Raw genomic sequence first — 27,794 nt, forward strand, 5'->3', positions numbered from 1 at the left:
GGGTGCCGTTCAATCGTTGCAAAGGCTATAGTACATACATCAGTTTCTCTTAGCATTACCTTGCAGATGACTTAGGTTGATTAGAGAAATGAAAGAACTTTGTTGGCCATGTGGAAATGAACACAGTTATAGCCAAAATTTAAGTAGAAGTAGAAGCAGCATGTGTGCATGTGGCTTGAAACTGCTAAGTAAAGCACGAGTGACTGACAAGTCACGAACTTCTCCCTGTGTAGGGGTACGCCGAACTAGTGTTCCCTTGTAGGACTCGGAGACGCGTGCTATTAAGTGATGGTGGGGAATAAACAGATCCTTGATGACCGTTCATGTTAATATGCAAGGAGCTTTATCGTGATGGCGGATTGCATGGTGACTTACGGCAGGGGATTGGATGATTTTGTATTGAAAGAAATAGTGAAGAAAATACCAAATGCTTATAACCTGAGACATTTAGGTGAGGGCAAGATAGCATTCAGCACTGTAAAGTCTGGTGCACGTCAGAGTCAGGGGAATGTTGATGAAGAATGTGATACTGTGAAAGATTTGCATCAAGAAATTGACTTAATAGATAGCAGAGTTAAACATGACTTAATAGGGAACAAAATTGCACAAGAGCACACCTGTGATGCTTTTGAAAAAGGAGACTCCATTGAAATCAAAGAACTAAATGCCAACTCGGAAGTAATTATGGGACCTCTTGCAATAAACACACAGGAAAATAATCACTGGGTGTCCGCAGTTTCCCACATTTTCAAGCTCAAACTGGTGGAGCGAGTGTTCACATTACTTCATTGTGAGGACATCAGTAAGTTATAAAAAGCCACAAAGACATTTTAAATAATTTCATCAAAGTTAACAGTTCTATAATTAAATCCTTAGATCCATTCACATGTGCATTTCCACTTGTGTTTGTTTAATGTTACAGGTACTAGTGTGTAAGTGTAGTCCCTGTCTGTCTGGGCTGCACTTGGCAGATCTGTGTTGCCAGTTGTGCATTTTCCTTGCAGTGTTATGACATTTGGCAAGGATACTCTCTCTCTCTCTCTCTCTCTCTCTCTCTCTCTCTCTCTCTCTCTCTCTCTCTCTCTCTCCTCTCTCTCTCTCTCTCTCTCTCTCTCTCTCTCTCTCTCTCTCTCTCTCTCTCTCTCTCTCTCTCTCTCTCTCTCTCTCGACAAACTATATGATCACTTTTACGTCGCTAGGTGTGCATAGTGTGTGTGTGTGTGTGTGTGTGTGTGTGTGTGTGTGTGTGTGTGTGTGTGTGTTTACCTAGTTGTGACATATGGGAAGGGAGCTATGCTCATGTTGCCCCATTTCTTTTATTTGAAAATTTATCCAACTTCACCTTGAAATTTTGTATTGTTGTTTCTTCAACCACTTCTCTGTCCAACACAATCCAAACTTCAACAGTTCTATACATAAAACTGTGTTTCTTGATATCCCTCTTGCATATACCTTCCTTCATTTTCTTCTTGTGCCCCTTTGTGGTTTGCTCGCCCTGAACAATCAGGTCCTCTCTATCAACTTTCTCAAATCCTTCCATCAATCGAAACACGGCAATCAAATACCCTTTTGTCCTCCTCTGCTCCAGGGAAATTAGGTCTAGTCTTAACAGTCTCTCCTCATAAGGGAAGTCTCTCAAACTTGGGACCATCTTGATTGAAGCTCATTGTATCCTCTCCAGCTTCTTAATGTCTTTCTTCAGACTCAGTGACCAAACCACCACTGCATATTCTAACCTGGGATATATCATAGTTACAATAATCTTCATCATATCCTTGTCAGTGTATGAAAGTGCCACTCTTATGTTCTTAAGAAGATTGTAAGTTTTATTTTATTAATGTGCTTTCCTGGTGACTTATTATTCATTACTACTACCACAAGGTCTTTTTCAGTGTTCCTTTTCTGGATTTTTGCTTTTCCCAGTTTATAGGTTTCAACAGGTCTATTTTTGTTTTCTCCAAACTCCAATACACTGCACTTTCTTGCACTAAACTCCATTTTCCATTTTCTATTCCATTCATATATCTTATTCAAGGCCTCTTGGAGCAGGTCACAGTCATTATTTTTCACTTCTTTCATGATCTTTGCATCATCAGCAAACAGACTTATATAACTTCCTATCTCTTCTACCATGTCATTTATGTAAACATAAATGGAGCTAGGACTGATCCCTGAGGAACTCCACTGTAAACACTTTTAAAATGTAGATGTTTTATCTCTTATAACCGTTCTCATCTCTCTGTCCTTTAGGAAATCCTCCATCCATGCCAATAATTTTCCTCCCCACACTGCCTAAGTTTCCACACTAGTCACTTGTATGGAAATTTATCAAAGGCTTTCTTCAGATCTAAATAAATGCAGTCTGCCCATCTGTCTTTTTCTTGTATTATATCGATAACTCTTGAATAGAAGCACACCAAGTTGGTTGCACATGAGTGTCTTTTTCAAAAGCCAAACTGTTGTCACTTATTATGTCTTTGGTCTCCAGATATTTCATCAGTTTGTCTTTAACTGCCCTTTAACAGATCTTAGCCATCACACTTGTCAATGATATAGGTCTACAATTCATAGGATCCTCTCCCTTGCCTTCTTTGTATATTGAAACAATATTTGGTCTCTTCAAGCCTTCAGGAGCTCTACTTTCCCTCAGCAAACAATTTATGATATTGTGTCTGTGTCTTCTTTGCATCTAACCCACTCAGTAACTTTTCCACGTCTTTGATAGATATTTGGATCTCATGCAAAGTTTTACCATTCATGCTCATTTCCTCTTGATTTGGGGAAGTCATCTTCCCTGGTGAAAACTTTCTGAAAACAGTCATTCATGACATCTGCCATTTCTGCAGCCTTTGTGTATTCCAGTCCATTCATTTGTTTATCCCTTATGTGTTTTTTTGTTTACTGTTTACAAATTGGTAAAATAATTTTGGCTGGTCCTTATACTTTTCCACTATATTCTTCTCATAGTTTCTTTTTAACTCTGCATAGTTTAATGTACTCATTTCTGGCCTCCATATAGCTTTCCCATAGTTCTGGCCCTCTTTTCCTTCTTCATTTACTCCGTGTCTGGTCTCTCTTACTTTTTGCCTCCATACACCTCTTGTCAAACCAATCACTTCTAATCTCTCTCCTGCTTACTTTTGGCATGTATTGCCTGACACCGTCATTATAAGTTTTAAGGAACAAGTCCTGTTTTTCATCGATGGTTATTGGTCATGTCAAAGGCACTCCAATCTGCCTGTGTAAAATATTTTTTCATGGCTTTATAGTCTGCCGTACTGTAGTTCAGCCTTCCAATCTTCTGACACTCTTTTGTCAGGCACTTTAAGGTCTCTCTTATTTTGGAGTTCAGTTAGCATGTGATCACTCTTGCCTAAGGGGGAGTCATAGGTGACACTTTCTATAATTTTGGGATCTTTCATGAAACCCAAGTCCAGTCTCAGTGGTACATCATCACCCCTAAATCTCATATCATTTGCAATCCATTGTGTTCAAGTGTTTTCCATGGCTAACTTCAGCACTCCACTCCCCAACAATTCACCACTTCCTTCAGTTGTCCACTCCTTCCAATTTACTTCTTTACAGCTCAAGTCACCCATGATGGTCAGGTTTTCACAACATCTAACAAGTTCCTCCATATCTGATGATATTTCTATTTGAATTTCCTTGTGCTCTTCAAGGTTCCACAACCTTGTCCTTGGGGGTACATATATCATTGCAAAATTCTTTGTGGTTTTACCCTCGTTCCAAATTCCGACTTTAATCAATTCAGTGTTATTGCTTCCATCCACATGTAGGTCTTTCTTGGTTAAAATCATAATACTTCCTCCTTGTTTGTTTATTCTCAGATTTTTCCAAATATCATATTTTCCATCTGTGTTTAAACACTCAATGGATTTATCCAGTTTTATCTCTGTTACCCCACGATATCATGTTTGTGTGTGTGTGTGTTTGTGTGTGTGACATGTCTCCACCCTTCTTTATTTATTTATTATTTTATTTTAGGCATCACTTGGGGAGAGAGAGAGAGAGAGAGAGAGAGAGAGAGAGAGAGAGAGAGATAGAGAGAGAGAGAGAGAGAAAGAGATTTACATTCATAAGAACATAAGAACATAAGAAATAAGGGAAGCTGCAAGAAGCGACCAGGCTTACACGTGGCAGTCCCTGTATGAAACACACCTACCTATTTCCATCTGTTATCCCCATCCATAAACTTGTCTAATCTTCTCTTAAAGCTCTCTAGTGTCCTAGCACTAACTACATGATTACTGAGTCCGTTCCACTCATCTACCACTCTATTTGAGAACCAATTTTTTCCTATCTCCTTCCTAAACCTAAATTTTTCAAGCTTGAACCCGTTATTTCTTGTTCTACCCTGGTTGCTGATCTTAAGAATTTTGCTTACATCTCCCTTGTTATAACCCTTATACCACTTAAAGACTTCTATCAGGTCCCCTCTTAACCTACATCTCTCTAGAGAATGTAAATTTAACAGCTTCAACCTCGCCTCGTAAGGAATACTCCTCATCCCCTGTATCCTTTTAGTCATTCTCCTCTGTACTGATTCTAGTAGACCTATATCTTTCCTGTAATGTGGGGACCAGAACTGCACAGCATAGTCTAGATGAGGTCTGACCAGCGCCAAGTATAACTTTAATATTACTTCCGGCCTTCTACTTTTAACACTCCTAAAAATGAATCCTAGTATCCTATTTGCCTTGTTTCTGGCTTCTATGCATTGTTTCCCTAGATGGAGTTCAGAGCTAACTATGACTTCTAAATCTTTCTCATACCCTGTACCTACCAGAGTTTGGTTGTTTAATGTGTACCTATTGTGTGGGTTTCCTCTACCTACGCTAAGCACTTTGCATTTATTGATATTAAATTGCATTTGCCATCTATCCGTCCATTCATTCATTCTATCTAAGTCTGCCTGCAAGGCGATGGCATCCGATTCTGACCTAATTAATCTACCTATCTTTGTGTCATCCGCAAATTTACTAACATGACTACTAATTCCACTATCCAAGTCATTGATATATATTAGAAATAACAATGGCCCTAATACTGATCCCTGTGGCACCCCACTAATTACATGACCCCACTCAGATTTCGAGCCGTTTATTACCACTCTCTGTCGCCTGTTACCAAGCCATGACCCTATCCAGCCTAACACCTTCCCATCTATCCCGTGTGCCCTAACCTTTCTCAGGAGCCTTTGATGGGGTACCTTGTCAAATGCTTTACTAAAGTCCAGATATAAGATATCATAACTATCTCCATTATCTACTGTCTCGTACACCTTACTGTAAAAACTTAACAAGTTTGTCAGGCAAGACTTCCCCTTCGTGAAGCCATGCTGAGACTGATTTATTAAGTTATGTTTGTCTAAATGTTCCCTAATGTTCCTCGCTATTATTGACTCTAACATTTTACCTACAACTGAAGTTAAGCTGACAGGTCTATAATTAGACTCTAAAGTTTTATCTCCTTTCTTAACCCTTTCCTTCCGGCAATCGTATATATACGATTGCAAAAATGCGTCCGTAGCGACGGCGATCATACCGGTAATCAAGAATTTTCGCGCCTCAATTTTGAACTCCAAGCGCGGTTTCTCGAATCAGATGGTGTGAGTGGAAGTGTCTGGCATGTTTCCACATGTAGTGATGTCACTAGCTCTGGAAATTTAGCGGTAATTGAGCTTTTTTCCCTTTCTCCGGGCGACACTTGGCAACCCCAGCGACCCGCCGGGTGGAAAGCACTCACCGGGTGGAAAGCACCATGATAAGTGCGAAGAGACATCCTGATAAGAGCGAAGGATCTCAGATCATAACTCATCATGGAGCAGGACAGAACATACGTACTCAGCAGTTTTTCTGAGTTTGAAGACAGTGACAGTGAATATTTAGAAGAAGAAACTGAAGAAAGCGAAGACATTAGTGAGGACTCAGAGAGAGAGAGAGAGAGAGAGAGAGAAAGAGATCAACTAATAACAGGTTGGCACATGAAAGCGTGTGTGTGTGTGTGTGTGTGTGTGTGTGTGAGAGAGAGAGAGAGAGAGAGAGAGAGAGAGAGAGAGAGAGAGAGAGAGAGAGAGAGAGAGAGAGAGAGAGAGAGAGAGAGAGATAATGTTATTTGCCTGAAACTTGATATGAAAAGGGATGAAATCTCTCTCTCTCTCTCTCTCTCTCTCTCTCTCTCTCTCTCTCTCTCTCTCTCTCTCTCTCTCTCTCTCTCTCTCTCTCTCTCTCTCTCTCTCTCTCTCTCTCTCTCTCTCTCTCTCTCTCTCTCTCTTTCTCTCTCATTGGAAGTGTACAATTTCCCCTCCAAGATGAGAGAGAGAGAGAGAGAGAGAGAGAGAGAGAGAGAGAGAGAGAGAGAGAGAGAGAGAGAGAGAGAGAGAGAGAGAGAGAGAGAGAGAGAGTGTGTGCGCGCGGTGTCATCGCTCTCCGCTCTCCGGGCTGTTTCTGGATGACGGATCACACAGCGGGAGGAGGAGGAATCCTTTATAAGGCATAAACTCAACTTTGAGAGGTCACATCGAGCTACAAAGTACATCACTGTATTCAGAATAACAAAGAGAAGATAATTATTAGTATTCAAACAATTTTCTGACAATTTCTAGGTTTGCCATTTTTAGCCGTCATACAAAACGGGAAAATAATTTAAGCGCCGGAAGGAAAGGGTTAAAGATGGGTACTACATTAGCCTGCCTCCACATTACTGGTACCTCACCCGACTCCAGTGATTTTCTAAAGACAGAAACTAACGGCTCACTAATAATCTCTTTACATTCCTTAATTACTCTGGGAATTTTCATGTGGTCCTGGTGACTTGAACTTTTTAGCTTATCTATCTCCTGTTCCACTATCTCCCTAGTTATGGAAATATCTGTCAGCTTCTCATTCTCATATGCTCTAAACACCTGTTCACTATCTGGCATATCCTGCATGTTTTCCTGGGTGAATAATCATTCAGAAGTTTACTAATCTCCTCCCCAGAACTAACCAGCTCCCCATCTGCTGCCTTTAATGGACCTACAGTATCCTTATTCTTCGTCCTGTATACCTGATAAAATCCCTTGGGGTCCGTCTTCGCCTGGCTGGCTACCTTTAATTCATAATTGTCCTTAGCTTTCCTCGTTAACTTCCTGACTGTTCTAACTAATTCATTATATTGTGTCCTTAAAACTTCTTCACCTGCCCTTAATCTCTTATATATACTTCTCTTACGCCTTATATAATGCTTTAACCTAGCAGTCATCCATTTAGGGTTATTGTTCTATACGGGATATTTGATAACTGACCTGTATGAACTTTACGAAATATTTATACAGTTCATCTACATTTACTTCACCTAATCCCCTCCTCTCGTCCCCTACCATTCTCTCCACTCCCTCATCTACTCGCCTCGACCTCACCTCTCTCATTTCAGCATGACCTGACATTCCAACATACTCACACCTATCTCCCCCTTTCCTCTTTCCTCCTCCCTTCCGGAGCCTCACCTCACCTCTCTCATCCTGCCTTATCTCTCTGAACTCCGTCCCTGACCTGACCTCACCCTGCATCCTTTGCCAGTCCACTCCTTGGAGGTACCTTTTTAATTCTTCAAAATCTGCTCTCCTAAAGTCAGGTATTTTACTAGTGTTTTTGTTTCTAACAGTTTCTTCCCATTCTAAATTGTACCTAATTTCTCTATGGTCACTGTTACCTAGCTGTCCTCCAACCTCTACCTGCGTGACTGCTTCCTCCCTGTTAGTAAGAATTAAATCTAGAATATTATTCCCCCTTGTGGGTTCTATGACTTCCTGTTTTAAAAAATTATCCTGAATTACCTTAAGAAATTCCTCTGCTTCCTTGTTACCCACAATCAGACTCCAGTCAATATTCCTAAAATTAAAATCACCTACCACACATACATGACTGTACCTGCCTGCTCTATTTAATTCCTGCCACAGTGAGGTGTTAATTTCCTCTGTACTGGTCGGTGGTCTGTAAACTATCCCTAGTACTACTGACTGCGATCCTTCCATATCGACTCTGCTTTGTTATCTGTTTTAATTTTATTGTTCATACAATACTGTAATGTGTCCCTAACATATAATGCGACGCCTCCTCCTCTCCTGTTTTCCATATCTTTATAGAACATTGTATACCCATCTATCTTAACCTCTGGATTAAATACTTTTCCTGACCTTTTCCTTTTCCTGACATTCAAAAGATTTGCTGATTAAGTCAATTATTTTGTTTGCCTTCTTTATGACTTCTGAACATTGTTGGGTAGGTTTTAAGTTACTCAATATTGTTACTCGTAAATCAGTTTTGCTGTCTACACTTTTAAGTTGGGTACCATTTAAAATATACTTTGCTCTCTCATTTTAATACCCTATGTGAAGCACTTTACCCTTATTATGCATTAAAACTCATTTGCCAGGTTTGCCCCCCCACTCTGACAATTTATCTAGATTATTCTGCATTAACTCTATCAATCTTGTATGTTCATCGTTATTACTGTAGGATTTTAACCTCTTATGGGTGTCCTTCTTTGCATGCAGACATTCCGCTATTGTGTATTCCACAACTTAAGCTTAACATTTTGAGTGGGACAACGATTTTTCATGGGGCACACATTCTTTTACAACTTTTAAATATTCATCAGTGAAAAATTTCCACTTAGCATTAATATCTGTGGTGGTACATAAGTAACTCCAGTCGATTTGATTAAGTACTAATGTGAGTTTATATAAGAGATAATGCTAGTTTCATACCATAACTATTTTTTATTAATATAAATAGAGCATCTACATTTGCAACAAGGGGTTTTGGTAATAGTACTGGATTGAGACTGGCTTTGATGTAAAATAAGATGCTGCCTCTATTTTTATATACTCAACTTTTTTTCAAATGTTGTGTAACTGTGAATTTCATATTCAGCTAAATAACCCCTAACTTCTACTACATTTAACTATGATTCTGTTACAGTAATTATATCATTGGTTTCTGAGAACGCTGTTTCCTTTAGATCTGAAAATTTGTTACGCTAGCTACGAGCGTTCATGTAGAAGACCTTGAGTTTAATGCGAATAAATTCCTGTGCGCTTATTAAGTTAGTTACTCTGCCCTGGCTTGGCAAGCAGTGAGATTCCCGTTTTTTTGTACGAAAAACCTTCACTGTGTCATCCAACAGGCAGCCAAGACAGGCAGTACCCACCTGACTGAGATGTAAGCTGTCACCTGAAAACAAGGAGAAATCATTGTAAAAGTTATCCCAGGTGTTTACAAAGCAAACATTCTCTTCGCTGCAGAGGTTGGCAAGGCGTTGGTTGAGGCCATGGAAATGGTTGCCTGCCTGCATGAGTGGGATGATACCTGAAACAGTAACTTTGTTAGATTTATCCTTGTAAGAGAGAGAGAGAGAGAGAGAGAGAGAGAGAGAGAGAGAGAGAGAGAGAGAGAGAGAGAGAGAGAGAGAGAGAGAAGTATCCTTGCTCAACATGGTAACATTGCAAACTGCAAGAAAAATGCACAACTGGCAACTCACACCTGCTAGATGCTGCCCAGCCAGCTGGAGACTCCACATCCACACGAGTGCTAATGCTACATTTTTAGAATACCTACATGCTGTTTAATGGAGCTGTTTCCATTATTGTCAGTTGCCCAAGAAGACATAAAGTGAACATTTGAGCCAAAGAAGACACCAGTCATTCAGCATCATCAACACCTAATACTGGCAATGAGACCATTCACATGAGCATTTATTGTCACATACACAATATAGAGGCTCATCATATTTAATCCTTCAGGCAGATTTGCCACACTAAAATGCATATTGATGCAAAATCTTCTGAAAGGAATAAAAAAGAAGAAAGAAAGAAAAGGGATTGCACAGATGCATGAAAAGTTGTGCACATAAGTCTTCATGTGTAAGGGTCTTATTTGACTACTTATTCATAATGTTGGCTTGTTTTTTTTTTTTTTTATTTATTTATTTTTTTTTATTTACAGATTCCATAATATCTCATGCCATCAGGATATTAATGTGGTAACTTAGCCATATGTCAAGTTTAAACTTGCCATTGATGACAAGTACATTGATTATCAGTAGTTTCATAGGAAGTAGATCTGAAGCTACTAAGAGCATTTTATTATTATCATCGTTATTATCATAATAATTTTTCTTTCTAATAAACTTTCTTCATACAGTTTATATCTCATTCATTTAAAAACTGCCCTCACACCTGTGTGGGCCAGACTGCAAGTGCAGGTGATACAGGCACTCAGTGCTGGTGTACAATACAAAAATTATGTCTGTCAGGCAGATGTAAGTTCATCTAAGTGTAAAAGTAACTGAACACTGTGATATTAATCACCAACAGTTTTAAAATACATTTTCTGATTTTACCAGTTATTAGTGTTTTTACTTTTTTTCAGATGCCAGACCATCACATCAAAATCATGGTAGAAAATTCAGTGTCAGCGACATCCTCAGAGATTGTAAGTTCCTTATCATATTACTGTGTCATTTTTAATTAAAATACCCAGAGAAATTTTTGTTGATATCCCAAAAATTTAGAGGATCTATGTTTTAATCACATTAAGTAAGCAGGATTTTTTATATACTGATGAGAAGTTTCAAGAATGTTTTCACTGGATTAATGTATGTTCTCTATAATATGAAATTATATTTGAATACTCAAAATGGGAAGCATTTTCAAGCATCTGTCAAAAGCCCAACCATATAGCTAGGCATGCACAGATTTTAATCACCACTGACAAACTAGGTTATTTGCTAAAAAAGGAACTTGGAAAGTAAATGGAAAGATGCCAAGCATATTAATCTAGATTATTGTCTTTATCCTTACAGATGAAAGTAAACTAAGAAATCTTGTTGTGAACCTGGAATGGGACAAGCTGGCAGTGAAAGTGAGAAGATTAAGGGAACATCAAGATGGGGAGCAGCGAGTGTGGTGTCAGGATCCTGATTCCTGCCCAGGATCACTCAGGAGGAAACAAGAGAGGAAAAAGCTTGGGGAGAAACGTAAGGCACCTATGTCATTGACAGAACTACAAGGAAACATTCCCAAACATCACAAAGCAGACAGCATCACAAGAGAACACTTTCAGAACAAAAAAAACAGGAAGCAAGGAAGCAAGAGAAGAAAGCTTACTGATGGTTGTGAATCAAAATCTTCATCAGACTCATACAGTTTGTGTGATTATGAAAATGGCAAGATTTCTGAGACTAACGTAGGAACTTATAACATAAGGGTGAAAAGTGAAAGTGAACTTGAAAATCTGCATAATAACAAAATGCAAAATTTGCAATGTCTTCACATAGATGACAAATCTGAGATGACTACATCTTCTAGTCAAGTTACTGATTCTGGGAAAGACTCACTAGAGGCTATGATGTCCCATGCACAAAGCACATCTCAGCTGAACAAACTGTATTCTTCTCAGGCAAAAACTGGTGTATGTGAGGATAAGGTAATGGTGCTATCTGAAATCAAGAATGGAACAAATAAGGTAGACCTTGTATCAGAAAATTACATATCATCACAAAATGACCAGCTGATGACAAGTGACTGCCCACCTTTCCCTCAAGAACACAAACCAGAAGAGGTTAAGGCAGAAAATCAAGACTTTAAGGTGAATTTCAAGGAACAAGTCTCAACCTTCAGGGTGTCCAGCCGTGTGTCAGGTCACCTTAAAAACATTCTCACAGTCAAGTGGATCAATCACACACTTAGTGAACAACTAAAGAAGGCCAATACATCATGGGTGCCAGATTGGAGGCAGCCATTAGTTGACCTGTATGTTAATATTACAGCATCACATTTTATCATAGGTGTGTGTACAATACCTGAAAATATGTGTGTGTAAGTGTGTTTTCCAGCACTGAGGTGCTAGAGCAAGGGATACTGTCTCCTCTACTAAATATGATTGTAATGTCAGTAATCTTGATCTCAGGCAACACAGTAACACAGTATATGGCTACTGACACAGCCTATTCTTGTCTTAAGTAAATTTATCTGTGGCATTATCAGAAAACACATAAATTATTCTTCATAGAAAATGTATGGGATGCATTTTAATAAATTCTTATGATTTGCAGCAAATTACAAACCAGTTATTGTGCATAAAAGGTTGAAGTTATCATGGGAGATCACATATTTTCCAATACACTTCTGAACACAATAGCATATGCATCCAGGAAAAAAATTTTGAGATATTTAGTGGCAAAGGTTGCTGTTCTTATTTTCCATTAAAGTCTGCACTCATCCACCAAAATAGTATGAGGCACCAGCAAGGTATCCTATCCTACTTAAAACACTATTAAAATTTTTAAAGATGCAAATTTAATCCTGTTAATCCACAAAACTACGTTGAGATAAGAAATCTGTACACATGCATTCACAAGTATACCTTCACATCTTAGCATGGAGAGAGAGAGAGAGAGAGAGAGAGAGAGAGAGAGAGAGAGAGAGAGAGAGAGAGAGAGAGAGAGAGAGAGAGAGAGAGAGAGGATTCTCTCTCTCTCTCTCTCTCTCTCTCTCTCTCTCTCTCTCTCTCTCTCTCTCTCTCTCTCTCTCTCTCTCTCTCTCATAAATATTTACAGTAAATATGTACAGTCTTTTCTATGGAACTTGAACATTTAGGTACAAAAACAGGTTTGTGATTCATTGTGAGTCTTATGGTTTTATTAAAGTGTATCCCATACATTTCCTGTTGAAAATCATGCACAAGTGTTCCTCAATAATGTGACATACTGTATGTATACACCTCTGGAATGAGAATATCTTACGAATCTTTTTTAGTTTAAGCATTTGATATGGCATTACTTTTACAGACTGTAAATATTTGTGTGTATTTATTAGTGTTCTTAGTACCAAACATCATTAATTAATAGGTTTGCGAGAATTAAAAACCTAAGTATTGTAACTAATCTCAAACCTTTGCTAAAATTTTCACCTTGGATGATTCAGGGCTTGTTCTTCCCTCTCCTTCACTCTCAGACTATTTCATGTTATCCATTAACATCTTTCACAATGATGTTTTTCATGCCTTTGCTAGGCTTAACCCTTGGAAAGCTTATGAGCCTGATGAGATCCCTCCTATTGTTCTCCAAAACTGTTTCTCTGTGCTTGCACCTTGCCTAGTTAGACTCTTCTAGCTTTATCTGTCAACATTTACCTTTCCTTTTTGATGGAAGCTTGCCTATTTTCAGCCTATTCCTAAAAAGGATGACCACTCTGATCTCTCAAACTATCATCCTATTACTTTATTCTCCTACCTCTAAAGTTTTTAATCTATCCTCAACAGGAAGATTCTTAACATCTATCACTTCACAACCTTATACTTAATTTCCAGTATGGGTTCCATCATGGTCACTCTACTGGTGATCTTCCGGCTTTCTTTATTGAGTCTTGGTTATCCTCTTTTAGGGACCTTGGTGAAACTTTTGATGTTGTCTTACACACATCAAAAGCATTTGATAGAGTCTGGCACAAAGCTTCAATTTCCAAGCTGCTTTCCTATAGCTTCTATCTTTCTCTCTTTATCCATCTTAAGTTTCCTTTCTGACCATTCTATAGGTGCTGTGGTAAACAATCACTATTCTTCTAAGTCTGTTGATAGTGATGCTCCTCAGGATTTTGTCCTGTCACCCACTCTCTTCCTATTATTCATCAGTGACCTAAGCCAAACTTCTTGTCCTATCGACTCCTAAACTGATGATATCAGATTGCACTTTTCCATGTTTTTTTCATTGACATCCAACCCTCAAAAACTCAATTCCTTATCTAACTATTTAACACAACCCTCCAGATAACTATCCTTTCTTCTTTAATGACACTCAACTGCCCCCCCCCTCTTCTACAATGAACATCCTTGATCTGTTCTTTACCAATCTAGACCAGAAACTTCATATTTCATCTCTATCTAAAGCAGCATCTATGAAATTACGTGTTATGACTCATCTCTGCCACTTTTCCTCATCCCATTAGCTACTTTTTACAGGAACTTTATCCATCCCTATGTGTGAGGGAGGTTCCGCTCATACTGCTCTTTTACACAAGGTGGAATCAAAAACAATTTTGTCAACTCCTCTCCTCTAACTGACTGTCTTCAGCCTCTCTTTCATTGTTGCAATGTTGCATCTCTTATTGTCTTCTACCATTATTTTCATGTCATCTGATATTGCTAACTGCATGCCTCCCCTCCTCCCATGGCCATGCTGCAGGAGACTACTTTCTCTCACTCTTTTTCTGTCCACCTTTCTAATGTAAGAGTTAACCTGCAAGAGTTAACCAGCATTCTGAATTATTCATTTATTTTTCCAGCAAACTCTAGAACACCCAGCCTGCTTCTGTATTTTCACCTTCCCATGACTTGAACTATTTGAAGAGAGAGGTTCCAAGACATTTGTCATCCAATTTGATTTCCCTGTTTGACTTCACTTTGGGAACTGGCACAATTTTTTTTCTCTCCCTTTGGCCAGTGTCCCTCATATATATATATATATATATATATATATATATATATATATATATATATATATATATATATATATATATATATATATATATATATATATATATATATATATATATATATATATATATATATATATATATATATATATATATATATATATATATATATATATATATATATATATATATATATATATATATATATATATATATATATATATATATATATATATATATATATATATTGCCACTACTGCAAGTGCAGAGATGCACACTCATCATATAATTATCTTAATTATAGCTGTTTTACTTTGAGAAAGTGCAAACAAACTCCAGTGGTTTCAGTACACAAGATGAAACTTATTAATATGCAATATATTTCCAGGTGCAGCCCTTTCTCCCAGATCCCTGTCCCTTCGGCCTTACATTCCTCACTTGACGCTGCGCTCCACCATCAGCCACCTGATGGCCACACTTTCCCAAATACCACCTGAGGCCATTGTACTTGACCCAATGTGTGGTGGAGGAAGCATTCTCTTGGAAACAGCTATGAACTTTGATGTATGTTGGTATACATCATGTGTTTTCATGATCTGGTTTTACTGGAGATGTGAGCATTGGAGTACAGTTGAGAATCCTTTATCTGAAATTCCAAAATCCAATAGAATTTTGAAAGATGACATGGCATGTCACAAATGGAAAATTCCACAAGGTGCTTGGAAGGTTCCACCATGTACAGCTGTGAGACATGACTCACCAAAGACTGAGGGACTAGACAGGTCTTCCCGCCAAACCCCCCAACCCCAGGGAATTGTGATTACATTTACACTGGAGCGCAGTGCTGCTGATGTCACAGGGTGGTGATCACAAAAAAGTCTTGTCCTTTAGTGAGAGAACTTTAAGTATCTCCCAAAATCTATATATTTATATATGTAGATCTTGGTATTGCCAAGACCTCGACCCCTCCATTCTGTGACATCAGTCTCAGATCTCTGATCATGTGCTCTGAGATTCGGGCAAGCGTTTTGAGTGGGGATGAGTTGACTTGTCTTATCTCTTGGTCATAACCTCACTTACCCTGGATGGGGTTTCCCTAGCTCAAGTGAGTTGGTGTTTGTTTGTTGCCAGCAGTTATCACAGTAATACACCTTTGTTCATTACTCATTGTGATTACCATGTGTTGTGAGCTCTGTGGTGTGAAGATATTGAAAATATAAAAAAAGGCCTGCAGATACCCCTATGGGTAATAGTGAAAAGAAAAAGGGAAAACATTTATGTCTATAACACAGAAAGTTAACTTGTTGAAAACTTGACAGTGGTCTGACTTTTTTTATGTAAGAGAGCCACTAGCCAAGGGCAAAAAAAATTAGAATAAAAAACAGTCCCACTTAAATGCCAGTTCCCATAGCAGTACCAAATGAAATGATCAAATAACCAAGGATGAGTGTTTTGAGTTCAAGTCATAGGAAGGAGGAAATATAGAAGCAGGCAGGAAGTTCCAGAGTTTACCAGAGAAAGGGATGAATGATTGCGAATACTGGTTAACTCTTGCATTAGAGAGGTGGACAGAATAGGGGTGAAAGAAAGGTGGTCTTGTGCAGGGAGGCTGTGGGAGAAGGGGAGGCATGCAATTAGCAAAATCAGAAGAGCAGTTACCATGAAAATAATGGTTGAAGATAATAAGAGATGCAACATTGCAGCAATGAGAGAGGCTTAAGACAGTTTGAGGAGAGGAGTTGATAAAACAAAGAAGCTTTTGATTCCATCCTGTCTAAAAGAGCAGTATGAGTGGAGCCCCCATACATGTTAATCATACTCTATACATGGATGTATAAGGTGCCTATACAGAGTTAACAGTTGGGGGGGGATGAGAAAAACTGGAGACAACTCAGAATGCCTAACTTCATAGGTGTTTTAGCTAGAGATGAAATGTGAAGTTTCCAGTTTAGATTGTAAGTAAAGGCCAGACCAAGGATGTTTATTGTAGAGGGAACAGGTGAGTGTCATTGAAGAAGAGGGGAACAGATAAGTGTCATTGAAGAAGAGGTGATAGTTATCTGGAAGATTGTGTTGAGTTAATGGATGGAAGAATTGTTTTTGAGGCATTGAATAATACTGAGAAATTTGATGTTAGAACAACCACTGTCTATGACCTGAAGAAACAGAAGGACAAAATTGTTAAAATTCTATGCTGAAAGTGATGAACATAAGTTAATGAAAAATAGAGAAACATTACATGAAGTGAAAAACGGAGCTCGATTATGTATTGATGGAGTGGATTCATCAGCGTTGGAGTGAACATGTCTGCTTAGTGGAATACTGATCGTGAAACAAGCAAAAATTTATTATGGTGACCTGAATATTGAAGACAGCTGTGAATATTCTATGAAAATTTAAGAAAAGGCATAACATTAAATATTTACAGATTTGTGATGATAAAGCATCTGCTGATCATGAAGCAGAAGAGAAATTTATTGATGAGTTTGGCAAGATTACCAATGAAGAAAATCTAACTACAAGACAAAATCTATAATCCTGATGTGACATTGCTGTTCTGGTGTTATTGCCCCAGAAAAATACTGAGTACAGCTTATGAGAAATCTACAGGAGTTAAGGATGCCTAGAACAGATTAACTGTGCCGGGATGTGGTAATAAAACACAATTGTAAACTTGTTGAGGTAGGGAAAAACCTGCTTCTTCGTTGTTTTAAAAGTGTGAATAACTTACTAGTCCATTGTAATGCTAACGAAAGGATATGGATCATCAGGGACATCTTATCTGATTGGTTTCACACACATTTTGTGCCAGCAGCTCGTATCCAGTGCAGGGAAGTTGGACTGGATGCCAACTGCAAGATTTTGTTACTCCTTGACAACTATTCTGCTCATCCTCCATCTGAACTCATCAAAGATAATGTTTATGCCATGTACTTTCCCCCAAATGTGACTTCATTAATTCAGCCATGTGACCAAGGCATCCATAGATCAATGAAGAGTAGTTAGATATAATGATCATTTCTTGAACAACATGCTTGCAGCAGTGAACAGAGGCATAAGTGTGGAAGGCTTTCAGAAGAAGTTTAATGTAAAGGATGTCATATATGCAGCTGCCAGGCATAATAAGTAAAGACACCCTCGCACATGCCTGGCACAAACTCTGGCCAGTGACCATATTCAGTGATGGTGATGAACAGTGATGAGTTTGAAGGATTCCTCATGTCATATGAGAAAAAGATGATGTCAGACCTCCTTACATATGCAAAAAGTATACATTTTGAGTCTCAGTAAATGGGAGGAAGATGATATCAAAGAAGTTTTTAACAATGATAATGATCCTCCAGTTGCTCATTCAGTGACTGATGAAATAACTACAGTAGTTCTGAATCATGGTGATCCTGATGACATTAGTGACCATGAAAATGACATTGTTAATACAATGGAAAAGGTATCCATAGATAACATGGTGAAAATGTGTGATGGACTTATTGATGGACTAGAGCAGTGTGCATTCATAATTGAGCATGTTATGTCAGTGTATAAAATCAAAGAGAAACAGTTATGACAAAAACTCATGTTAATGAAACAAATGACACTGGAAAAAACATTTAGAAAAGCAATCCAGTGCAATGCTTCTTCATCCCTTGAGTATCTGCTTTCAGGTCCCTCAACCATTTTTGATGTTCCTCCTGAAAGTGGCATCATTGATTATGTACCCTCTCCCTTAATTTTCTCAGATACAAATGTAGTTGTAATGTCTGGGACTGAATTTACCTTCAAATTTGTAAGCAGTGGTCATTATTTATTTATTTTATTTATTTATTTATTTATTTATTTTATTTTTATTTTTATTTTTATTTTTATTTTTATTTTTATTTTTATTTTTTTTATTTATATATTTTTTTTTGTAGAGTAAGCACAAAGCATTATCTTCACGTCAGATCTAAATTTCACCTTCAAGTATGACCATAACGCAACTAGTGTCATGCAGTTAGGTTTATTTTATAGATATAAATAAAAATATTCCATAAACCAGAAAAATCATAAATCTGCAACACTTTTGATCCCAGGAATTTTGGATTAGGGATTCTCAACTGTATGAAAATATCATTCAAGGACTTGTAGGTTTGTGTGAGTCACAGACTCTCAGAACATTATTTCTCTTTACCATATGAGAAGAAGACTGCCATCAGCAACTCAGTATGGTAGAGTTACCAAGAAAGTAGTAGTAAATGCATGAATGGAGACATGTCCTTGAGGGTTTTGGCAGGTGATTTTCCTGCATCAGGTCTGATCAGTGAATTGAATCAAGAGTGGGTGAGGAGATGGGTTAGCTATGGTGCAGCAGGGATAAGCCTGCTGGCTTATCCCTGGGAAGTCAAAGATTCCCAGATATGCTGTGCAAAAGACTCTCAAACACTGTAGTAGAATGAGAATTAATCTTATTTCCTGATATGTGAGGGAATTTTTGTGAAGATTCTGTATGTTTGTTGATGTTTTGTTGGCCATTCAATTTGAAGGAGGTTGTCAGGTTAGTATATATAGTATAGTAAATGATTAGATGGATAGGTAGATATAAAATGTAGAGAGAAAGGCCTCTTTTTTGTATATGAAAGGCCATGGAATATGTTGAGAAAGTTATCCTGAAGTATTTTCTGTTTTTTTGGTAAGATGCAAGGTATCAAAGGTGATGGCAGTTATTCATTTCAATTTTTATTCCCTAGATGTCAGTTTGTACTTATTGACTAAATACAATATTTAGATGGTAGTTGATGGATAGATGAAACTTGGTAATTCTAAACTTTTTTTTTTTTTCCAAAACAGACAAGATAATAAAATCTGACACATGTGATAGGTGTAGGAAAATGTGGTCCATTTTATTTAAGTTTCACTCTGTTGTCATTTTCCACTATGTTCTTTCCTTGAGTATGAGCTTGCTACGTACTTTAGTGTCAACTTGGAATGACGATAATAGCAATTACTCACTCTTATTGACAGCTTAGTCATGTGATAGCAAGTGACAGTAGCCGAGAGCAGCTGGAGGTGGCAAGATGCAATCTGCACAACATCCCAGTTCCTGTGACTTTCCTGGAAGCAGATGCTGAGAGTATGTTTTAACATTCTCTGCATGTTTAAGCTTTTTCTTTATGATGATGTCTACACCTAAGTCATGGTTTACCAAATGGTGTACCCTATAGCCATCATAATCTTCACTAACAGTTTTGAAATAAAAAAAAAAAAAAAATTGGAAACAAGTGAAAAACATTTCAAAACATCTACAGTGGCACAGATGCTCACAGGCTATACATCAAAAGCAATAAAACCCAACAACATAAGCTGGTTTACCCTTACCCCTTCATAATTAGACTGTTCCCTATCCCATACCTACTCTAATCCTGAGACCACAACAGATGCAGAGTACTTCCTATGGAGTGTCCCACACTCTAACTGGGTCCATATGCCAATGGGCCCTGCCAAGTGCATATAATTTTCATGCACTCACCATGGTTGCTCTCTATTCACTTCTGTCACACACAGTCACTCTTGTTTGTTGCACTATCATCCCTCTCTCATTCACTGATCTCTTCACACAGTTCATCCACTGTAGATATGGCCTTCCTCTTAAATTTTCACTGTGCACAACTGACCATATTATTCTCTTTTCTAGTTAAGTGTTCTCCATTCTCTTTATATGTCCAAAACTATCTTAACACACTGATCTACTTGTCCAGCCAACTATCTTAAATCATCAGTTCTTCTTACCTTCTCATTTCTTATTCTATTCCTCCATGTTGCTCCACACATATTCCTCAAACACTTAGTTTCCATTACATTGAACTATTTCTTCTCAACTACTCACATATTTTAGCACCATATAGTTTAGTGGGCACTATTATTCTCTCACATTACCCTTTCTTTATACGAGTACTTCATACTTTATAAATTACTAGACTTTATTTTATCTGGAAACTTGCCTATATAAACTGGCTTACCAGGATGAATCCTGTAGAGGCACTGCAGATCAAATACTTCCTCATTATGTAATGAAGTTTGATATAGGTAAGAAATTCATTATTTCTGCCTGGTATGTAAGCAGCACATCAGCATGGCAGGATAAGTGACACCCTCTGCTTTCCTGTGTGACACTGAGACAACTTTTGATAAGGGTGTGAAAGTCATCATTAGGAGTATTATTTCCAAAAGGTATTTTGACTATATTTTCCATATCCTAAGGAAATATCTGATTAAGTCTGTCAATAGAGGCATAGTAACCAGGTGTATAGAGATTGTAAAAAATTATTTAGCAACCTGACATTTATTTGATCTCTTATCTTATCTCTCCTCTGCAGGAGGAAGCAGTAGACACCTGCCAAAACAATAATTACTCCCAGTGAGGTCTAAAGCACTGTTCAGGGGGTGCTGTGACCTTATCATTAAACCCAGCTGTGACCTCACTGAACGTTTCCCTTTGTGTCTTACAACACAAGGGGGCAGTCACAGCCTGCCCTCTAAAGACAACTCTCTTCCTCCACACAAAACTACAAGCACCTAATAACACACACACCCTCCACTAAAAAATTTTAAAATCATCATGGCGACTCCTACACCAGCCTCGGAGTCCCCATCTAGGGAGGGACCATAAATGTCCCCAGGTCAGACTGCCTTTCTGTCGATGACCCTAAGTGTCTTGACACCCCCCTCAACTTTTTCTTCATTAACTTCTGCAATATTCGCGGTCTAAGATCTAATTTTCAATCTGTAGAACACCACCTCTCCTCTTCTAAACCTCATCTTCTTTTCCTCACTGAAACTCAGGTGTCTGAGGCAACTGACAGTAGCCCCTTTTCTGTTCCCTCTTACTTTCTCTATTCTCATTTTCGATCCAAAGCTGGATGCTGCGTTTATGTGCGCAATGATAAGCTTAACCTGCTCTCGTGCCCACGCTCTTGAATCTTCCGAGTTTTCCACCATCTGGCTACGACTACAGAATCACTCTCATACTAAATTTATCTGTGCTGTATACCTCTCACCTAACTCCTCTGACTATAAGAAATTCTTTGACTACTTAACTTCCAAAGTGGAGCACATTTTGACCCTCTTCCCTTTTGCAGAGATCTCCATTCTTGGAGACTTCAATGTTCACCACCAGCTTTGGCTTTCCTCTCCCTTCACTGACCATCCTGGTGAACTAGCCTACAACTTTGCTATCCTCTATGACCTAGAGCAATTGGTGCAACACCCTACTCATATTCCTGACCGTCTTGGAGATACGCCCAACATTCTTGACCTTTTCCTGACCTCTAATCCTTCTGCTTATGCTGTCACCCTTTCTTCTCCGTTGGGCTCCTCCGATCACAATCTCATATCTTTATCTTGTCCTATCACTCCAATCCCTTCTCAGGATCCCCCTAAGCGAAGGTGCCTCTGGCGTTTTGCCTCTGCTAGTTGGGGGGACCTGAGAAGGTATTTTGCTGATTTTCCTTGGAATGACTACTGCTTCTGTGTCAGAGACCCGTCTTTGTGTGCTGAGCGCATAACAGAGGTGATAGTGTCTGGCATGGAGGCATACATTCCTCACTCTTTTTCTCGTCCTAAACCTTCTAAACCTTGGTTTAACACAGCTTGTTCTCGTGCTATACATGATAGAGAGGTGGCCCACAAAAGGTACTTAAGCCTTCCATCACCAGAATCTCATGCACTTTATATTTCTGCCCGGAACCATGCCAAGTCTGTTCTCCAACTAGCCAAAAACTCCTTCATTAACAGAAAATGTCAAAACCTTTCAAGATCTAACTCCCCTCGTGATTTCTGGCATCTAGCCAAAAATATCTCCAATAACTTTGCTTCTTCTTCTTTCCCTCCTCTATTTCAAGCAGATGGCACCACTGCTATCACATCTATTTCTAAAGCTAAACTCTTTGCTCAAACCTTTGCTAAAAACTCTACCTTGGACGATTCTGAGCTTGTTCCTCCCTCTCCTCCACCCTCTGACTACTTCATGCTACCTATTAAAATTCTTCGCAATGATGTTTTCCATGCCCTCGCTGGCCTAAACCCTTGGAAGGCTTATGGACCTGATGGGGTCCCTCCTATTGTTCTCCGAAACTGTGCCTCCGTGCTTGCACCTTGCCTAGTCAAACTCTTTCAGCTCTGTCTGTCAACATCTACCTTTCCTTCTTGCTGGAAGTTTGCCTACATTCAACCTGTTCCTAAAAAGGGTGACTGTTCTAATCCCTCAAACTACCGTCCTATTGCTTTAATTTCCTGCCTATCTAAAGTTTTCAAATCTTTCCTCAACAGGAAGATTCTTAAACATCTATCACTTCACAACCTTCTATCTGATTGCCAGTATGGGTTCCTTCAAGGCTGCTCTACTGGTGATCTGGCTTTCCTTACTGAGTCTTGGTCATCCTCTTTTAGAGACTTTGGTGAAACTTTTGCTGTTGCCTTGGACATATCAAAAGCTTTTGATAGAGTCTGGCACAAAGCTTTGATTTCCAAACTACCCTCCTACGGTTTCTATCCTTCTCTCTGTAACTTCATCTCAAGTTTCCTTTCTGACCGTTTTATTGCTGCTGTGGTAGACGGTCACTGTTCTTCTCCTAAATTTATTAACAGTGGTGTTCCTTGGGGTTCTGTCCTGTCACCCACTCTCTTCTTATTATTCATTAATGATCTTCTAAACCAAACTTCTTGTCCTATCCACTCCTACGCTGATGATACCACCCTGCACTTTTCCACGTCTTTTCATAGACGTCCAACCCTTCAGGAGGTAAACATATCACGCAGGGAATCCACAGAACGCCTGACTTCTGATCTTTCTAAAATTTCTGATTGGGGCAGAGCAAACTTGGTATTGTTCAATGCCTCAAAAACTCAATTCCTCCATCTATCAACTCGACACAACCTTCCAGACAACTATCCCCTCTTCTTCAATGACACTCAACTGTCCCCCTCTTCTACACTGAACATCCTTGGTCTGTCCTTTACTTATAATCTGAACTGGAAACCACATCTCATCTCTAGCTAAAACAGCTTCTATGCAGTTAGGTGTTCTGAGACGTCTCTGCCAGTTTTTCTCACCCCCTCAGCTGCTAACTCTGTACAAGGGCCTTATCCGTCCATGTATGGAGTATGCTTCACGTGTCTGGGGGGGTTCCACTCATACTGCTCTTCTAGACAGGGTGGAATCAAAAGCTTTTTGTCTCATCAACTCCTCTCCTCTAACTGACTGTCTTCAGCCTCTCTCTCACCACTGCAATGTTGCATATCTAGCTGTCTTCTACCGCTATTTTCATGCTAACTGCTCTTCTGATCTTACTAACTGCATGCCTCCCCTCCTTCTGTGGCCCTGCTGCACAAGACTTTCTTCTTTCTCTCACCCCTATTCTGTCCACCTCTCTAACACTAGAGTTAACCAGTATTCTCAATCATTCATCCCTTTCTCTGGTAAACTCTGGAACTCCCTGCCTGCTTCTGTATTTCCACCTTCCTATGACTTGAATTCCTTCAAGAGGGAGGTTTCAAGACACTTATCCATCAATTTTTGACCACTGCTTTGACCCTTTTATGGGACTGGCATTTCAGTGGGCATTTTTTTTATTAGATTTTTGTTGCCCTTGGCCAGTGTCCTTCTTACATAAAAAAAAAAAAAAAATTATCTTATAACTCACTCCATGACAGGAAATCACTCCCCAGTGAGAGCACCTCTCATGGTCAGAAGATTTATTCTGCTTTCAGATAAATTTCTCTGTCTCTATGATGCTACTCATGACAGAAGTCCAGGTCTACTCTGCTAACAAAAAACAAATATTGCCCTTGGTGTTGCTAGTGGTGCTGGTGGGCTACTCTTATACATAATGAAGGTTTTGTAGTAGGTGATGAATACAATTTTGTTATTATGTATCTGCTGTTCTTTTCCAGAACTTCCTCTGCAAGACTGTTCCATAAATACAGTACTTTGTGACTTTCCCTTTGGCCGCAAGTACAAACTGACCATGGAAGGCAAACAGCTGCTGGCTGGGTTACTTATGGAAGTACAAAGGTATGATTTGTACCACAGGCACATTTTTTATTGTTTTTTTTTTTTTTTTTACCTGTCAATTTGTCTGTCTATATATACATATTATGTACAATTAAGAATGACTATGGCTTTGCTCTGCTGTAACCTGATGTTAACATTCTTTTTCCTTAAAGCATTCATATTATCTATGTACTTGTTTCCATCCTGTAATTTCATGTATTACTCCAAAAGTCTATATCTTTTACTTTGCACAGTTTTATGTTATTATAGCCATCCATTCTTTCCAGCCTGATTCTAAAAAAAGGAATCATACAGCCCTAATTCTCTACCAATAGATTTTATTTACAGCTTACCATTCAAAACTCTGTTTGGCAATAATTAAATTTTTTTTTTAATGGCGTAATGTAATTCTTGGCATAATTACCCTGAAGAAGTAACATGAAACATTGAGCAAAGTTTTCCCTGTAGGTTGTTGGTATGTGGAGGACAAGCTGTGTTTCTGTTATCCCCTTCACAGCACCAGATTCTCTCTCAGCTGACCTCGGACAACACCAAGGCCTCAACCCCAAGAAATCCATCTGTTGGTATGTGTTTTCTGTGGCAGATTATTAAGTAGGAATAATCATGGAAGTATGAATAAAAGAATATACAACTATATTTATGTGTATTACAGCTATTTTGTAGGACATTATTATTTTTTGTATCTCTGTGTACGTTTCCTTCATAAAAACTTGTGTATATGCTGCAGAATGAAAGATTTATAATAAATAAATACTATCAGTAGGTAGTCTCTCAAATTCTACTACAATTTTAAGAAACAAAAAATGATGATTGAGACAGCAATGCATTGTACTATGTATACATGAAAATAAAATATTAGGTTAAAAAAACATTTAGACCTGTAATAAACATACTGAACTTAACCATCATTTGGGAGTGATATATATCTACACTTTTTCTCTACCAAGCTCAGGCACATATATTATAATGTTTCTCTTTTTGCCAGGTGACAATTTAACACTACTGGAATCCCACTTGGTGTCACTTGGGGAAACATCAGCTTATGTAGCAGTTCTTGTCAAAGGCAGCACAACTTTAGAGGTGTTCAAGGAAAGAAGAAAGGACTGTAAATCATGTATTAGTAAATTGTGTTGACTGCATAAATATACTAAGATTTTGATGGCCCTCACTATTAATTTCCTAACAATATACATTATTTTGAGTACTGTCACACTCGAGGATGCCTGGTATCTTGCCAGAATCAGATGTAGGTTTGGTCACTTATTGCATAATTGTTGTTTGTCTTAGTATTGATGGGAGTCAAACACATAAATGTTTATGAAGTCCCACTACTAAACCTCTTATATACTGACATTAGATGCAGGTCATTTTACAATCAGAAATAAGTAAGCAAATGAGAATAGGCATTTAAAAGACCAAAGTGTGCAAATGAAAGAAATCAATTGGTGATTAACAGTTAAAAAGTCTTACATATAGAAGGAAATCACAACAGTCTGAGAAGGATTATTGTTGAGTAGTACAGCACCTTTTCTAATATATACGAGTATATATATATATATATATATATATATATATATATATATATATATATATATATATATATATATATATATATATATATATATATATATATATATATATATATATATATATATATATATATATATATATATATATATATTATGAATGAGATTGATAATGAAAATTTGTACCAATTCATATGTAAACATTTGATAAAACTATTCTTTTCTCATAGAAGGAATTATAAAAAAAATCAATAAATAAAATATTAAAAAAATCAAGAGCAAAGAATAACTAGTGTCCTTGTATGCACTCAACTGCTTTAGTTCATTTGGAACCAAATGCTAATATATCTTAAAACTATTTCTTTATCTTACAACAAGATCCACCACTTGGAGGTGTTTCAAGAAATGTCTCAACCCAACAGCCTGTGGTTTATCTAATTTTTGCACTATGTTCAAGATCTTTGCTGCCAGTGTCTCACCACCTTCTAATAATCCATTTCTTAAAACTTACTATTTCACATGTATCTTTTACTTCCCTGGATTCTTAGTTCTCCATTATTCAGCATGAAATACAATGCAGTTTGCAAAGAAAATGCACACAGATTTATAATTTATAGAAGCACTAATCTTCTTTTCTCCTTGTTGATAATTTTTTTTTTCAGGTTCATCATCTCCATCCATTAATCCAAGTAATTAAACTTTACATTTTCTAGTGTTTCATCATCAAGACTACCTCGATGCTTTCTAAATCTCCATTTGTACTATATTCTTCATAATTTTACTCTTCCCTCATTCACCTTCGACTTCAATCTTTCATACACTTTTCCATGATTGTGTCTAATTCTAAGAACATAAGAACTTAAGAAGTAAGGGAAGCTGCAAGAAGCCACCAGGCTTACACATGGCAGTCCCTCTATGAAATATACCTACCTATTTCCACCTATTATCTCCATCCATAAACCCGTATAATCTTCTCTTAAAGCTCCCTAATGTCTTAGCACTAACAACATGATTATTGAGTCCATTCCACTCATCTACCACTCTATTTGAGAACCACTTTCTTCCTTCCTTAAACCTAAATTTTTCAAGCTTGAACCTTTGATTTCTTGTTCTATCCTGGTTGCTGATCTAAGAATTTTGTTTACATTCCCCTTGTCATAACCTTTATACCACTTAAAGACTTCTATCAGATCCCCTCTTAACCTACATCTCTCTAAAGAATGTAAATTTAACAGTTTCAATCTTGCCTCGTAAGGAATACTCTTCATCCCATGTATCCTTTTAGTCATTCTCCTTTGTACTGATTCTAAAAGACCTATATCTTTCCTATAATGTGGGGGCCAGAACTGCACAGTGTAGTCTAGATGAGGTCTGATCAATGCCAAATATAACTTTGATATCACTTTGGGCCTTCTACTTTTAACACTCCTAGAAATTAATCATAATACCCTATTTGCCCTGTTTCTGGCCTCTATACATTGCTTTCCTAGACGGAGTTCAGAGCTAACTATAATTCCTAAATCTTTTTTGTACGCTGAATCTACCAGAGTTTCATTGTTTATTGTTTACCTACTGTGTGGGTTTCCTCTGTCTACGCTAAGTACTTTGCTTTTGTTGATATTAAACTGCTTTTGCCCTAAAGTCCAGATATAAGATGTCATAACTATCACCATTATCTACTGCCTTGTACACTTTACTGTAAAAACTTAACAAGTTCGTCAGGGAAGAC

General features: G+C 38.0%; 1 protein-coding gene across 1 annotated transcript; it reads left to right on the forward strand.

The window, feature by feature from the left end:
* On the forward strand, positions 1 to 25,700 carry LOC135104250 (uncharacterized). The gene is made up of 8 exons (XM_064011430.1): positions 1 to 802; positions 10,434 to 10,496; positions 10,867 to 11,850; positions 14,883 to 15,058; positions 19,493 to 19,601; positions 24,419 to 24,539; positions 24,987 to 25,102; positions 25,525 to 25,700. The coding sequence occupies exons 1-8, from the start codon at positions 352 to 354 to the stop codon at positions 25,671 to 25,673; spliced, it is 2,169 nt and encodes a 722-aa protein (XP_063867500.1). The 5' UTR covers positions 1 to 351; the 3' UTR covers positions 25,674 to 25,700.
* The last annotated feature ends 2,094 nt before the right edge of the window (positions 25,701 to 27,794 follow it).

The sequence above is a fragment of the Scylla paramamosain genome, chromosome 10 (genome assembly GCF_035594125.1).
Source record: "Scylla paramamosain isolate STU-SP2022 chromosome 10, ASM3559412v1, whole genome shotgun sequence".
NCBI classification, from domain to species: Eukaryota; Metazoa; Arthropoda; class Malacostraca; order Decapoda; family Portunidae; genus Scylla; species Scylla paramamosain.